The sequence below is a fragment of the Aptenodytes patagonicus genome, chromosome 7 (assembly GCF_965638725.1).
Source record: "Aptenodytes patagonicus chromosome 7, bAptPat1.pri.cur, whole genome shotgun sequence".
Lineage (NCBI taxonomy): Eukaryota > Metazoa > Chordata > Aves > Sphenisciformes > Spheniscidae > Aptenodytes > Aptenodytes patagonicus.
This window is the reverse complement of record NC_134955.1, coordinates 4,255,876-4,272,459: the sequence shown is the minus strand read 5'-3', so window position 1 is coordinate 4,272,459 and position 16,584 is coordinate 4,255,876. Positions and strand designations below refer to the sequence as shown.

Genomic DNA, 16,584 nt, shown 5'->3' with positions numbered 1-16,584 from the left:
CTGTGAGCAAAGAGGTTTCTCTCTCAAGAGAATGGTTAATTTTACACACATAATAAACTGATAAACTCTGACTTGAATTAACAAACTGCTTAATATGTACTTGGGTTACCTCTTTAAGGGCCTGATTCTAAGTACATTGAAATTGACAGTAAGCTTTCTTTTTCAACGAAGAAAGATGAACATGGATACATGGTTATAGACATTACTGAATTGGGGCAAGTACTACTGCAGTGTGAAGCGTATCACACCAAGAAAACCATAACCGTGTCATATGAATTAGTTATTCCCTATTCCAGTACTTACGTAGCGTGCAAAAATATTTCGTTGTCCTCTTGGATTGTTTCTGTCCTGCTTCCTGGCATACTAAATTTGCCTGTAGGTCAAAGAAGGACAGGCTCAAGCTTAATAAATGTACTTATTATACAAGTTCATTCACATAACGAGGCTGTAAATATTTTGGACTTATAGTCCTTAAAACATCACCTTCCAAAGGGAGATTATTAACAGAAAAATTAGCTAATCTAAGTGCAAAGCTTAAGACAAGTCATGGAAGAATAAATTATTTTGATTCGATTCTTTCAGTATTTCAGTAGTCAAAGAATTGAAGCCTTTTTCATACTAGAGAAATTTGTATTAATAATGTCTATCGTATGGCATAAGATTAAATTCAGCAGTCAAATTTTAGTTTGTATCAATGTCAAAACTACATCCTAGAGTTTTACATTGATTGTAACCACAGTAGCATGAATTCATTTCACGTAGTCAGTCTCTTTGACTTTATAGAATAGTTTGGGATGGAAGGGACCTTAAAGATCATCTAGTTCCAACCCCCCTGCCGTAGGCAGAGAAAAGGGGTGAACCCATCCCTGGGGGAGCTCAAACCACCCACCTGTCTGTTAGCAGCTGAACACGCTAGCTGATTGCACCACAGAGACTTGATAGGTGATGGCTGATATTGCAAAAGGCAAGTTTAAGAGTGCTAGCGTAAGGAAAACTCTCAGCTGGTTGTCCTGAAAGCAGTTATCTTGCTCCACTGCAACAGAAGCAGAAAAACCAGAACGACTCTCTTCTCCCTAGCCACTGCGCCTGCCTTAAACGTTTCCTCAAGCATTCCTGACTCCCAATAAAAAAGGGCACTAAACATTTTTATAGTCACAATTGACAAGCTTTGTTCAGCTGCTAACTTAAGCCTTTCACATTTCGAGAGACATATATCTGTAAGGTATTAAAAAGAAAGGCAGGACAGAGATTAAAATGACCGTTCAATTTTCCATTAATACATGTAAGATCTACAATTGTAGCTTGACTTAAGTTTTGCACAATGTTTTTTTTTTTTTAATCTAGGAATTACCAAACTGAATCAAATCAGAGGTCTACTTAGTTCAATATCCTGCTTGAACAAAAAAGGCTTCAGAACCTGACTGCTGTAGTAGCCAGCAATGAATTAATCAACTCTTCCGCAACTCTTTTGAACTGACAGAAAAAATTTGTTTAAAGTCTTTGTCAAAACCTTTAACTTGACTAAGCTTAGTAACTCTTGCAACTCTTTTGTTATTAGTTTATAATCTGGATTATAAGCCATATTTATCTGGATTGTCCAGATAAATACTTACAATTAAAAAATAAAATTCTTAATTTCCAGTAGCTACAAGCTCCACGCTGTAATCACACAAAAGATATTTCATTTGTTAGTTTTGATTTTTGCAAAAGCATGGTGGATTTTTTTCCGTTTTATATTTTTCCCTTCTGAACTAATCTCTTTCCAGTTTTCACTTCCTCTACTCAGAAGAGCTTTCCTGTGGTTTATTCTTGTAATCATTCTCTGATCCCTCTACAACACTTTAGAGAGACGTGGCTGTTGCAACATGTCCTTATTAGATTTTTTTTTTTTGATTTATACTATCTTAAGATGATTAAATATGTATTTGAAATTGCCTTGAATTGCAAATTTGTTACGTAATTGAGAGAAAAGATTAAAAAGGTTTGAATAGCATAATTAAAAAAAACAGTAGTTTCATTACCTGTCCAGTTGCTGTAAAGTAGATCCATATCTGTAATTTGGAAGAAAAAGAGCTTTTTCCCTTTTAATTTGACACACACATTTAGCCTTTTTTTTCCCCTATATGAATTGAAGCAGAAAAACACACTATTAAAGTTTTATTTTCAACTACACATCACTTTCAACCTTCAATGAAGATAGTGCATTATTTAAAATAACCAAATGAGGCAGTGCAGCTCTAGGTTAAGGTTAGCACACGATCAGAACTTTGACTGATAATTTAGAGCAGAAAATATTTTGTGGCTCCCACCAGGAGGCAACAGCATGTACTTCTGTTGTCATTCATATTGTCTGAATACAACTGGAACTGAGCAATCACATTTCATTATATCCTAAGCACAGTTCTTTGGACTACTCACCGAGTTGCTCAGAGATCTAGATTTTAAAAAGGGAGTTTACATATTTGTGAACATGTTAAAAGCCTGAATGCATTATGTATGCTATAGTCCACCATAGAATTGTGTCAGCGTTCTTATGGGCTGGATGGGAATAAACTGAACTGTAGCTTTGCATCAAGAGTTATAAATGATTAATCAACCTTATGCTGAAAGGTGGAGCCCTGATCTCAGAAATGCTATCGTTTCGCGATGCCATCTAGTGACAGGGGTTTTAAATGTGGGAAGGCATCCTCCCTCCCTACAGCTACCTGTTTCTTTGATGCAATACAAATGCTTCCATGCTCTAGTGTCAGACAGTACAGAAAATCCTTTGAGTATTATTAGGTGTAACAGAAATTGCCTAAAAGAATCATTTGAATGCATAACGCTCTCGTTACTTACAATACTGCACTTCCACTTCAAGTTTCCCCAATTTTGTTTTTAAAGTGCCGATATTTTTATTAGTCTTACATAGGCAGTTTCTTCCACTAATCATCCAGGATTTATCAGTGAAAAGAAGGGAGCATACTGTGCTGTGCAAGGCTACTGTGATTTAGAGTCCAAATTGTCTTGCAATATTTAAATAGCCTTGGCAGTAAGAGCAAGCTGTCAGGGTAATTTCCAAGGCTACATAAGAAAAGGATGCAAGTATGGGGCCTTAGGGAAGCTGAGAAAAGAAACTATCCAATTACTCCAGCAAAGTCAGGGGCAGCCTAAAGCAATGCAGTGCCAGCAACTGATGGGGTCCAACAGTCCTAAAAGCCCACACCTCAGTTTTCCCTTCCTCTGAACTGAGTTCTCTCAAATCAACCATTGTATAAGCATTGCCCCTTGGCAAACTGTTAAGGTATTGGGCTATATATTTTCAGTAAAGGCAATCGACATTCGTCTCTCCCCCCACCCCACCTTTCAGTATTTGTATTAAAAGTCCTCTTCATTCATAGGAGTGCAAAGTTCAAATGTTGTATCACAGCAATACATCTATTACCAGTGAGCGTGCCATTATTATGGCCATCATTCCTCCTCCCAGGGCACCATTTTGAATTGGCTACTGCATCTAAACAAGTTTAGAGATACAAACATGTTTAAAAGCATCATTAAATTGAGACAGCCCACTTACTATGAACAGCTGTTTCCAGACACACAGCTGCAGCATTTTGTACTGGGTGACACACAGAAGGGATTCTGCTTTTTACTTCCAATGGACAAGAAAACCGTGTTACCCCCTCCAAACTGGAAGTTCAAATGAAATCAGGAGCTGTAGGAAGGTGATGAGCTACAACGACCTTTCATGTCCAGGATTTATATGAACTCTTATTCCACTGTATTAATTATCCAAAATGCTAACAATCCTTAAAGCAACACACAAGCCTTAGGACACCTACCTACATGATAAAGATCAGTGCAGAACTGTGTCACACAGACAGATTGAACTGTAACCTTTGATATCGCTGAAACTATGAGTACTTCTATGAAGTTTAATACTGCCAATTCCGTCATCAATTCAGCATGCTTAAATATACAGATTTTAAGCGATATCTGGCAATATAAAGACATTATGAAGTTTGGGATTTGAGAGTGGAAATTGTCAGATATGGCTACCCCCAGCCCCATGAAAACACTGTTACTAACAACACTGTAACGTACCGAAATTGTTATCTGCAAAATGGTGACAAAATCGTTACAAGGTCTACAGATAGTGCTGGTGCTACAATTAGGTTTAGAAGAACTTTCTCTAAGAAGGCATCTCTGTACATGCTTGTACATCCAGCTCTGAAACAAAGCCAAACGACAAGATACGTTTGTTTCCTAGGTTTGGAGAGAACCTTTTTCTCCTGCCAAAACCATCCTTTCAGGGAGTATGGCAACAAAACCAAAACACATACTCACCAACACACCTCATTCAAATCTGCCATGAAGATCAGTGCATTCGGCAGCTCCTACAAGAAACCAATTTACACAGTTATCTACTTACTGCAAAAATGAACTGCATATTTATGTGTAAAAATGAAAAAATATTGTCTTTTAGCTTGAACATAACTACCAAGCTCGCTACAAGATGCATGGTTAACACTATGATCCCTCTTTCTTTTGTTTCTCCTTTATGCATTCTTGAACCAGCTCCTGGAATTACACTCTTTGAAGAGCTCCTTTTGAATCTGGTAACTTTGAAAGATAACTACGTAACAAGAAAAGAAATAGCTGAACAGAGAGTTAGCAGTATTTTTTACTTGTCTTGGAACCAAGCATTTATTTCTTAAATTTTTTACAAATAAGATTTTATACAAATGATAGAGAACGAAGTTTTCTATCCACACTAAAGAAATCAACGTACGCTCAGTATCTCCACAAAGCAAGTTTGGTTTCAGTATCAAAATAATATCCAGTTGATCATGCATCATTCTCAGGCGCTGTCAACTAATGTAACTTTTGAGCTACGCCAATTTATACCAGCTTTCACAAATGTTTTGTATTAGATGATAAAAATCTTCCCACACACCAATTTAGGATCAGGTTCCCCAGTTCAGTATTTCCCCAGTTAACCTCTTGAAAAGCAAGAAACCATAAAACCTCCTTTAGGGAGTTCTTGACTGTAGGTTATGACTGTCACAAGCAACCACATCATACAATTTCTTTCATAAGGAGATCACACAATTATTTTCCTCCTCTCCTAAGTCACTGGAAACTGGTTCCAGAACCCTGCTACTCTGAAGGGTAAGACTTCCTCCCATCTTTGGCAGATTTCAGGAGTCTCAATACATGCAACTTTTCTTCAATTCCAAGTTAATTTTGAGAGGGGAAGGAAAAAAAAAGTTCCAGGTAAGAGAGTCTTCTAAAAAACCAGGCCATTTCAGTGCCTCATTGCATTTATGTTAAATACAGTCTGCCTCCATGTTCCTTCAGTACAGCAAGGATTATTGTCCAGCCACCTTTTCTCCTTCAGAACCGTTTGAGTGTCCTTCACAAAGTGTTTTTGTTAGTTTAACTATGTGGATAAACTCTCTTCACTGCCAAAAAAAGTTTATTTTTTTTTCTCTTTCTCCTGGATTCTGGGTGAGCCTTAAAATATTCCTGGTATAAGCCGGTAAGGCACTGCAGCAGTGTAGCGCTTCCAGTCCTTCCCGTATTTGCTGAAACAACGGTGTTCATCCCTAATGCAACGGTGGGTTAACAGAATAGTCATATAAACAATGTAGAAGTAAGGCAAGATGTGTTCAAACCCACAAGTCAGGCAATAGGCCAGGGAGCCCATCAAATCTCCTGTGTAATTAAAATGACGAGCCCACCCCCAGAATCCTGAGGTCATCAGTTTGCTGTAGTACTTGGTCCCATCCACAGACATGTAGGAGCACTCAATATACTCTGGTTTCTTCCCCCATATCTTGCAGTTGCCGTTTGTACGACGGAAGAGGTCCTTCTGGTGGTTGGTCATTCTGAAGACGTAATAGCCGATCAAGCCCAACATCAAGATCCCTATGGCATTAGCTGTGCACAGCTGGACAGGGTGGTAAACCAAATACAAACCCTGGGGAGCAGAAAAAAGACAAATCAGTAATTTACTTTAAATATATGCTCAGGATGCCAGACTAATTCCTTGACCTACAGTGACCCAGAACAGATTAGTAGAAAGAATAGGAAAATCCACCCTACCAGTAAAACCGCAGAAAATTTTCAGAAAACTCTGCATCCTACATTTCCTTTCTTTCTCTCTTTCTCTCCTCCCCTCTCCAAATTTGCATGTCTTAGGTGGAACAAGAAGAGAGAAGTTGCAAGGATGCAGACAATCCAGGACAGAAGGGGGGGAAAAAAAAAAAAAAACCCAACCCAAACCACCACCCGTGAAAAAAACCCTCAACATGCAGGAGTCCAAAAAGGGACTTAAAGGATTTAGAAAAATATACAGACAGTGACGGGAAGGGGCGCAAAAGAAGGGCAGGAGAGGAAAAGATGTCAATTCCCTGCAGGGACAGTAAGCCTTCCTACAAGTCAGTTGTTACAAAGGATGTTGTAATGGTTACTCAGATTCAAACTGTCTAGAACAATTTAAGATACAAATCAAACTGATGGGGAGAATGTTTCTGGAAAGTTTTTCCTTTTATCCCAAACATGTATTGTACCACATTCTTACCTGCAACGTATAGAGGTAAGGCAACCAAACACAGTCTCCCCAGCCCAAATACCATCCAAAATGATCATGGCAGATATCAATGGTTTTCAAATACCAGGCTTCATTCCAGAAGAAGTCCAAAACATAAATACCCTGAAACAGAATAGCTTCACATTAATAACAGAGCACTGTCACCAGTTATCCCGTTTAACAGCATCAGCCTAATCTTTCTGTGCTGTCTTGTGATAAGATCTCAAAACTGACTTGTGTTTTTATTTTAACACCTCAAAAATAGGGTATTAAGAGGAACATACCACACAAATATACTGCATCTATATAGATAAAGCAATAATAAGTAATGCAAAGCAATATTAATCAAGATAACAAAGGCAAGTGTGCTACTGTAAGGACATAAACTTAGGAAGCGTACTCGCATTTGACCACCCCTACCTCTCTTCAGCTTATGCTTATAGAGAGGGGGAGTAGAGCTTCTATCGAGCGGGCTCCCATTTACACATATCAATAAATAAATCCAAACTATTATCTGTACTTATTACTTCAGTAATTACACTACTTTTGGTGTGTAGAAAGCACAGCACCTGACTAGCTATTTTTAGGTGTGGAGACATCTGTAGTTCTGCATGTCTCACACACACACACGAGGGAGTTAGGTGCGGTGCTGCCCTCAGAGAAAGAAACCTGCCCAATCTTGCTCCGACTAAAGCCACGGAATTTGTCATTGTTCTCTTTGGATTCAAGATCAGGCTATGCCTGTTTCCAGAACAGAGGCTCAGAAAAGTATCTCTTAATTTAAGTTTACACTGAAATCTGCTGGTGCAGACACGACCATGCCACTGGTGGCACTCTGAGTGAATACGGCAGAGTATTCACAGTGGCACTCTGAATGAATACAAGTGTCCAAAGAAATTAATACAAGTGTCCAAAGAAGCAAGTCCCAGTGCATCATCACTGAATTAGGTTGCTCAGGCCAGGAAAATTTGTGTAAGTTCAATTTCAATGCAAGGAGTTTTTTTTCTAATTTAATACTAGTTTATTTCCAAATTGCTTTCTTATTTTCCTCCTTGGAATTTACCTGAAGGACATTGACAAGGATCATGGAGTTGGTTACTTGACCATACAGCTCCTGTTGTTTAGCAGCATAGGAAAGGTTAATTAGAGTCCAGGCTACAATACCGGGGCGCCCATTGAAGAATAGCTTGAAATCAAACCACTTTCCTATTCGAGGGTTAAATTCAATCCCCATCATGTAGTCGTAAAAGAAGTTGCCAGTGAATTTGCTAGAAAGCATAAAAAATTAGAAATGTACACAGTTATACACAAATACAGGTAATTACTATTCTGACTACACATTTCAGATTCACTTGATGTAATGATAATAAAAGTCATAAAACCATATAATGTTGTGCAAGATAACATAAATTGATCCAACCAAAGCATTACATTAGTAGAGATAAATTTTAGCTTCAGAGGTACCCTCGTTGATTCTTGGTAAAACTTTTGAACAGTCTAACTATAACCTTACATCCATCCTATTTGTGACAAATAAGTATCTGTGACACTGAGGCTGCCAGTCACATGACATGTAACATGAAACAGAGGATGGTGCTAATGAAGCAAAGAACCACGGTCATACGTTGGCCTATCTATCTGTGCCAGTAAAACATATTCTGTCATTATTATTCTGTGCAGCATTCAATTTATATGTCTGATTACCTAGTATTCTCTCATTATTAAAAAAAAACCACATACCAGTCTTTGGCACTGGTAGGGAAAAAGTAGCTTTTAATCATTGCAAATGTGGAAACCGCATATCCCAGGACATTGGCACACCACAGGAGAGGAATCCAGTTGTCAAAAATGATGGTGGGTGAGAACCAGTGGAAGTAATAGGCATTTGCAAACCAAAGCACATGGGTAATGATCCAAGCCTGAAGTCCATTGATTTCATACTTATTCACTACACCTAAAATATGAAGAAAAAATTGAATGTTACTGACATTGCATTAGTACAGCTTTTTATTAATATGGATATGCTGTTGTGGTTTGACCTCGCAGGCAGCTGAACACCACACAGCCGTTCGCTCACTCCCCCCCGCCCAATGGGATGGGGGAAAGAATTGGGGGGGGAGAAGAGAAATTCATGGGTTGATATAAAGACAGTTTTATAGGACAGAAAAGGAAGGGAAAATAATAATAATGATAAAAGAATATACAAAACAAGCAATGCACAACGCAATTGCTCACCACCTGCCAACCGATGCCCAGCCAGTCCCTGAGCAGCGGTCACCGCCCCCTGGCTGCGCCCCCCCCCAGTTCATATACTGAGCATGACGTCACATGGTATGGAATGTCCCTCTGGCAGTTTGGGTCAGCTGTCCTGGCTGTGCCCCCTCCCAGCTTCTCGCTGGCAGGGCATGGGAAGCTGAAAAGTGTTTGACTAGTGTAAGCACTGCTCAGCAACAACTAAACATCGGTGTGTTATCAACATTATTCTCGTACTAAATCCAAAACACAGCACTGTGCCAGCTACTGGGAAGAAAATTAACTCTATCCCAGCCGAAACCAGGACATATGCATACAATATATGGAAGCTCAATCAAGTGCTCATGAAATGACCTCACTCTCCTCACCCTCCCAATCAAATATCTTGTAGCACCTTTCTGAAAGTTTTATTAGACTCTGCTGTAACCATCAGGCTTTGTTAGGCTGAGTTTCTCTCTCCACTCTCACTTCACAAAACAGTGAATTTGGAAACTCCCCTAAAATTGACTAAGGTAACAAGTTATCCTTTCTCACACTTAGTTCACATCATGCATTTTGTTCAAGTCTCGTGGGTTAACTTAGCTTCAGCAGGTGCAACTGCATTGTGAAATACTAGCAATAGTCCACTGCTGATTTTAAGCGCCAGAATTACCAATCTGTGTTTTTCCATTGCTGGTGCGGTGCCTGCCACATGAATAGTTTTACTAACAGTAAGAGACAGAAATTCTATCATTTATTCTAAAAGATGACGTAGATTGCTTTTTGTTTTTGTTTCAAGTAAAATGCTTTCACCTTCCTCATATGTTATGTCCATGTTTCCTCCAGATACTATTATTTATGGTATTAAAGATTGTAAGTACAGAAATACTGTAATTTTAAAAGATTGTATGGTGTGCATATATTCTAAGGAAGAACTTACCAGCAGGGGTGACAGCACCTTCTTGTACACCTCCTACATACCCAGGAAGAAATTTATGGCAGAAGTCAGGAATGAACAGATACAAAAGCATCTAGAAGAGAGAAAATGTACTAACAGTGAAAACAGACAAGAAAAAAACCCCAAAACCACTATCCCTTTCATATACATACCAAATGTAACACATGGCAGTTTCAATTAAGGTATTGGATAAGCAAATATGGCAAAGTTTAGCTGTTGTGATTTTAGACTAGTAATACGTCCAAGCTACTAAACAATTCTAAAGATGTACTACTTCATATACGGTTGTCATCCTTTTTTGGTGGGAAGGCTGGACAGCTGGTAACTAGATTCAGGTCCTTATCCTTTTATTTTGAAGTTAATCTGTGTTATATGTAAATTGGTTTCTGATTTGGAAAAAAATTGGAGTATTTGAATAGTACTACAAATAGTACTACAAATAGTAGTTTGAATATATTTTACAAATCTAAGTTATATTTCATATGTCAATGTTCTTTTATAGTCTGTCCATAGAAAACATCACCCATTCTGCAGCGTTAGTTTATGATATATTTATTGGGTATTAATTTAAAAGAAATGGGTATTGTTGTTATGTAGTTGCTTTTTCTTAAAAAACACATCAAGGAATATGGCATACAAGGAATATAAATATGTAGAGAATATACACAAATATTTCAATTGCGTAAGCTTCATTTGGATTCCAAAAAGCCATGGAAAGTGAGAACCACCAAAGAGTAAAAGCCAGCGCGACATTCCATTATCCTTTGTGTAAAAGGATTAATCAAACAGCTGTTTTAAAAACCAGCCACTATATCTAGATCATAACTCAATAACATACCTGGAAAGCAACCCAAAGGGTATAGATGCTAGCAGCCCTATAGGTCAGTGTAGGAGTCTTGTTCCAGATGTCAGACAGATGTTTATTCCCCGTGAGCAAGTCAATGAGTGGATCAATCAGAGAGCACTGGTACTGGTCACAGGACATTATGAAGTAATATACGATAAGTGGTGCAAACATGAGCAGGAAAAGGATGCTTGCCAAGGAAAACCAGTCCACCTCCCTGTAATCGAAAACAGAGCATTGTTTTTTTTTCCAGCTTTCAGTTAGAACAGTGGTTTGATTAAGTCAGGCAATTTTTTCAGTGGACCTTCTAGACTAACCAGATGAAAACTGAAAATGTTTTCAGGGCACATACATTTCTTTGGGTCAAACAGCTGTAAAAAACTTAGCATGTTACATACTTTACCACAAACTGTTATAAAGCGATGCTAGTTGATCAGAAAAACAGGACAGATAATATCTCCCCTCCAAAAAGCAGATTATTATCACAGCCTTCATGTTTTTGATTGCAGTCATGGGTATAACTGGTAGAGTATTCAGTTGGAAGTGGTAACAGAATCACAAGAATATTATACAAAGCTTGGAAACACAGAGTAGACAGACCTTGGACAGCCATTAGTTGAACTCGCTCTACCACACACTGTCTGCAGTGGCAAGCCATACAAACACCCGTGGCTGTTTCCAGCTGCAATACAATACTCTATAATACTTGCACAACTCTTTGAGAACAGGGATACGAGTCATAAATCTTGCTACAGCAGGAGATGTCAGCTGGCAATACCACAGATGGATGCCTGTTTTCCAAATCTCAGGAAATATTTTGTTCAGCCCTTGAAGGAACTACAAATTTTACTGATTTTTACGATTTGCTTTCCTTTTTTGCAAGGAGTACTGTGTTTTAACCCAAGCCATCTGGCAAGCTCTCTATCTTAAAAATCTTGAAGAACTCTTCTTTGGCATCTGTTACTACAGCTTATCATCCGTGAGCTTTCAAGAGAAGGGTAACGCAACAATCTGTTATTAATACAGTGAAGTTCAAAAGGAATGTAGCATCTGTAAGAGTAAGTATGAACCAATTTGAAATACAATAACTAATTAGAGTCATCAGCTTCTCTCACCATGCTCTTCCCCACTGGACTTGAGATGTTTGAGTATCATTTTGAGTGCTTTTGTGTTTTCTTTCTTCAGAAGGTTTTTTCTCCTGATGGGCTGCCATGATGTCCTGTATGAAAGAATATTTACGGTATTACTCCAACTGGTTCTCAGAAATTCTTATGGCTCTACAGAAAAGAAACACAAATAAAAGTTATTAAAAACTATTATATAGCCTTCTGATTACAAGAAATTTGGGGGAGGAGGGTAGGAAGGAAAAAACCCTTCCCAATTGCTTATGATCTTATATTCAGCAAAACATGATCAAAACACTGATGTCAAAGTAATCCATTAGGCTTCTTGCTACCTGGAAATTTCTTTTAAGTTATATTGTATAATAAATGGCTTATTACTTACATGCGAGACGCAAAGGGAAAAAAACGTTTTGCCATGTTCTTATAAACCTCTGAAAATAAAGTTCTGTAACTAATTGCCTTTCCTAATTAGAGAAATTGCTACTGTTGTAACATTACCTGTACTGGACCTTGGCAAACTATGTACTTTTCCCCACACCCCTCGCTCCATATATGTTAGCTACATCAAAGAAAACAAAACAACAGTTTATAATCCCACCTAAATCAGAAATCAGTGGGAACAGAGAACAACTTACTAGGCAACACCCAATTCTCTCTGTGGAACATGCATTATAGCTTTCTTTCGCTTTGCCCAAATACTTCTTTTGTTAAAGATCATCACCCCATAATCTGCACATTTGACAATCCCCTCTCCAGAAAAAAAAAAAAAGGTATTTTTCCTGAACTTTGTCTCATGGGAAGATACAGACTCTAAAACACATGGAATGTTGTAATTTACCATTTGGGGGGAATTTGCTAACAGTTGTTAGTTTTGTATCTTTTCAGGCTTTGATGTTTTAACTCAAACCAGAAACTCGCAGTTATTTCTACTGAAACAGAAATGATAATGCAACACACTGTCAGGGCCCTGAGGACACTAACAGGTCTTACTGTCCCTGCCCGGCCTGGCCCAGGGCCTCCCCTGACCTCACCCATGGGCCAGGATACCCACTTCAGCCTATCCCAGGGGCCATCAATCCCTGCCCCAGTGATGCCATAGGAGTGCTTGTCTCCAGCTCCACCAGAGCCCTGCCCTGCCTGGCCATGGGTCCTGCTGACCCACGCCTAGACCCACAGGCTGACGTCCTGGCCCAGCCTCATCCCCATGGCCCCACCTGGCCATCCTGGGTCTGTGCCTGGCTCTGCTTCCCCTCACCAGGCCTGACCCTGACCCCCACACCTGGGCTGATGGCCCCCTGCCTGGCCTTGGTCCAGTCCTACCACCACAGGCCTGCCTGGCAATCAGGGGACCTGACCCTGACCTATGGCCTAACTTCCCGGCTTGACCTCATCACCACGAACCTGCCTGATTATCTGGACTCTTGGTTAAACCTGGCCATAATCTCTGCATCTGCCCCGCTCACCTCACAGAGGTACTATGGGACTGACAGGCAAGCCCCTGCCCACAGCCGTGCTACCCCCCTGAGCTCCCAGCCCCTTAGGGAGCAGCAGGCTCTCACTGCTCCCCGACACATTAAGAAAGAGGAAGATGCCTAGGTGCTAAAGTAAGGACATCTCAAACAGGATCAGCCCAGCCGCAGGGATAACATGCCACCCTCAGATTCAAAATATGCAGTATGTAACCCTGTAGAAATCTCCTCCACACAATACATTTCAATAGAAGTGTTAATTTTCAGAAGTAATCTGAAAAGAAGTCTAACCACTCCCCTTTGCCAACCTCGTTAGGCAGAAATCCTAAGCAAAGAATGCAAGAAGATACACAGGTGGCAGGAAGCTTGTTATTTGCTATTTCAATTATCATAAGTGCTAACTACCACCCTATCTTTCAGCAGAGACATTTTAAAATACGGTCAAGACTTCTGGCTTCGATTTGAGCCAGAAGCCTACATCTTTCCAGGAATCAATACTTTCATGACAAGGTTTCTAAAGCAAGTAGAGAACCAACCTCAAGAGGAGGTTATTGATCACATACAAGAAGAAGAAAGAGGCAGGACAGGAGATTCACTGTATCAAGGTTAGAGCATGGGAGCTTACTCCGGTTACTTGCATTGGTTTCGCTTTACAATGGTAGTGCAAATTCTTACAAGGAACAGTTACAATACTAGTAAGAATTTTGCCAAGATAGAAAGGCTGTTATTCAGAAATCATCAGAATTAGAAATATTTAGCTCAGATGAAACCTTTGACATCATTTAGCCCAACCCCACTTGCCCCTGCTGAGAGCAAGGACAACTTAGATGAGGTTGCTCAGCACCTTGCCCAGTTAAATTTTTAACATTTCCAAGGATTCCACATGAATTGTCAGGCCTACGGAGAGGCCCAGAAAAGAAATCCTAGGTTGAGAATTTTCACAGTGTTTAGTTTTGTTTTAGGCTCTTAAGTAGCCAAACAGCCCAACGACTTTGCAGACCTCAGCGTCCTAGATTTGAAAACTCTGCTCAGTCTGCTGAGTGCTCGTAAAAAGCCTGCCTGCAGCTGGCAGCACTTGGGATTTTGTGCAAGACATCCACCCACACCCAGTTTACCATTAATCCTACCAGACAGTGCAGAAACAGGATAACCATCCAATTACTAAAACTGGGAACTGGCTAGGTGAGAAAGACTGGCATTCAATAGGTTTCGTATGGGAGCCATGCTTCCCCTCTTTAAAGGCCAAAATTGCCACCAAGTTTTGCCTTCTACAGAGCAATTTAAACAACAAGTGCCTGCTTAGGACTATTCCCCTAAACAGATACTCCCCAGTCCGACAGACAGCTATGCTGGCAGTAACAACCTCTCACGTTCAGAACTATTCCCACATCACTTAACACATGCCAACATTTCTGGATCAAGACTCCCATTGAAATCATACTCCTATCAGTAACTATGTCAATTTCTATAAATGCAAGCTTTCTGTTACCCAACTAAACACGCCCCAAATATTGCTTTCCTAAACCCTTAGTCAGCTTCCTAACAAGAGCCTGAAGCAAAATTCACAATTCAAGTATCACCTGCACAGAGAACTCCAGAGATGCACTCTTCCTCTGAGTCCAAACTTCAGGGCTTAACAATGAAGTACTGCATTACAGCTCACACTGTGTTAAAGGAAAAATCATGCTAACCACACAAATCACTTGGAAGCTCTCCCCATTTGGTGCCTAAGCCACATATCTAGTGTACGGTTCAGAGTAAAGTTCACATAGTCCTTTCAGGCAATAATAATACACGTTTGATGCTTTTCATCAGCATGCTCTGGACTTACTGAAGAGAATCTCAATCAAGTAGAAGCACAGTAAAAAAACACTTTTAGATTTTGTCCTACAAAAATAAGGCAGACCCCGGGTCATGAATGTATGTTTTAAAGGAAAATCCCTAGCTAACATGCAATATTCCACAGAGCCCCGTGTTTTGCACAGGGGAGGAACAGAGCAGCAGGCTGCCCAGGAGGGGGTTCAGCAGACTCATGCAGGCAGGGAGGGCAGCACCTTCCCGTACGCCAGGCCCCTCACGCGAGACACGGGTACCTTGGGGAGTATTATCGGGAGCGGGGGAACCCGCAAATTAGAAACAGCCTCCGGAGTCAGGGGGCACTTACCGAGCCGATGGCGCCGCAAACGCTCCGTCCCAGCCCCGCTGCGCCCCTCCGCCACCCCGCTCCTCGCCAAGGCCCAACGTAGCTCTCAACTAGGTACGCACCCACGAGCCCGAGCCCCCCCCGCGCACGGGCGGGCTCGCCGGTCCGGCGGACGCCGCCCGCTACCCAGAGGCGGCGCAGAGGCAACTGACCCGAGGCAGCTCCCCGGTGCCGCCCGTCCCACAGCGGCGCTCCTCGCGCGCAAGAACGACCCCAACGGCGCGTCTCACCCGCTACCGGCGGCAATGCCGCTCTCCTCAGGGCGACACCTCCCCGCCCCGCCGCCCTGACCAATCCCCGCCGCGCTCCCCTCCACTCCGCGCCACCGCATTGGTGGAGCGCGCTCAACCCATGGGCTGAGGAGACGGAGTGGGCGTGGCGGCGGGGCCTCCGCGGCCTCCCCGGGGCGGGCGGGGCGGGGCGGGGCGGGAGCGGCGGCCGGTCGTCCCGTCCCGTCCCGTCTCGCCTCCGCGGGATAAGCGCGAGCACCGCTAGTTGAGGCGGGTCGGCTTGAGCTTGTAACGCAACAGCCACGGGTGTTGTGCACAGAGTGATTTTAACCGCGACGGGAAGACGTAGCGCACGGCTGTTCCCGTGAGGACGTCCAACAGCGCAGGCACGAAGGGGCAGCGGTGGCCTCGGAAGGCTCGGTTCAGCCGCCGCGCAGGGAAGGTCGCTGAAACGAGCGCAGGTTTTGAAAGAACGGGAACGGGCGTCCAAGGAGACAGCTGAGAGCAGAACGGACTAGAACCCCGTCTGTAAGGGGGCTGGCGGCGGCCAAACGCGAGGGACACGAGGCAGGAGGTAGGACCCCGAAGAGCCCCGCTGCTTTGGGGTTTGCACCCTGAAAGCTGCTTTGGTGACGCTGAAACGTGAATAACGCCCAGGGCTTTGGATCCCGCTCCCGTTACCTTCAGTGCTCATACCCTGAACTTGTTTTGAGGCACGCCTCTTAGAAGCTGAAGGGTTAAAAGGGCTAAGGCTGCGCTCCCGTTATTCTGGGCTCTGAGGATACAAAACTGCAGAAACCGGCTAAGGGGATGCAGCAGAAAACCCCACCGGAGGAGCCACACCGGGGGCTCGGCAGCAGCTCCCGACGGAGCCGGCATCTGCTGCGCTCACGGGGCGGGAGTTACTCAGCCCCGCCGAGCAGAGGGAGGCCCTCACCTCCCGGCAGCTG

The 16,584-nt window shown here is 42.0% G+C and overlaps 1 protein-coding gene across 5 annotated transcripts; it reads right to left on the bottom strand.

Annotated features, from left to right (window-relative positions):
- Nucleotides 1–4,651: 4,651 nt before the first annotated feature.
- On the bottom strand, nt 4,652–15,669 carry DHCR7 (7-dehydrocholesterol reductase). Of its 5 annotated transcripts, none has more exons than XM_076343807.1 (8): nt 15,635–15,669; nt 11,724–11,885; nt 10,603–10,825; nt 9,747–9,837; nt 8,315–8,528; nt 7,638–7,842; nt 6,566–6,697; nt 4,652–5,962 (listed from the first exon to the last, which is right to left on the bottom strand). In XM_076343807.1, exons 2-8 carry the CDS (start codon nt 11,819–11,821, stop codon nt 5,498–5,500), a joined length of 1,428 nt encoding a protein of 475 aa, XP_076199922.1. In that variant the 5' UTR covers nt 11,822–11,885; nt 15,635–15,669; the 3' UTR covers nt 4,652–5,497. The 5 variants fall into 5 exon arrangements, with proteins under 5 accessions (XP_076199922.1, XP_076199924.1, XP_076199919.1 ...); XM_076343809.1 differs by having other exon boundaries at nt 11,724–11,827; nt 15,635–15,660; XM_076343804.1 differs by having other exon boundaries at nt 11,724–11,827; nt 15,557–15,637.
- Nucleotides 15,670–16,584: the final 915 nt, after the last annotated feature.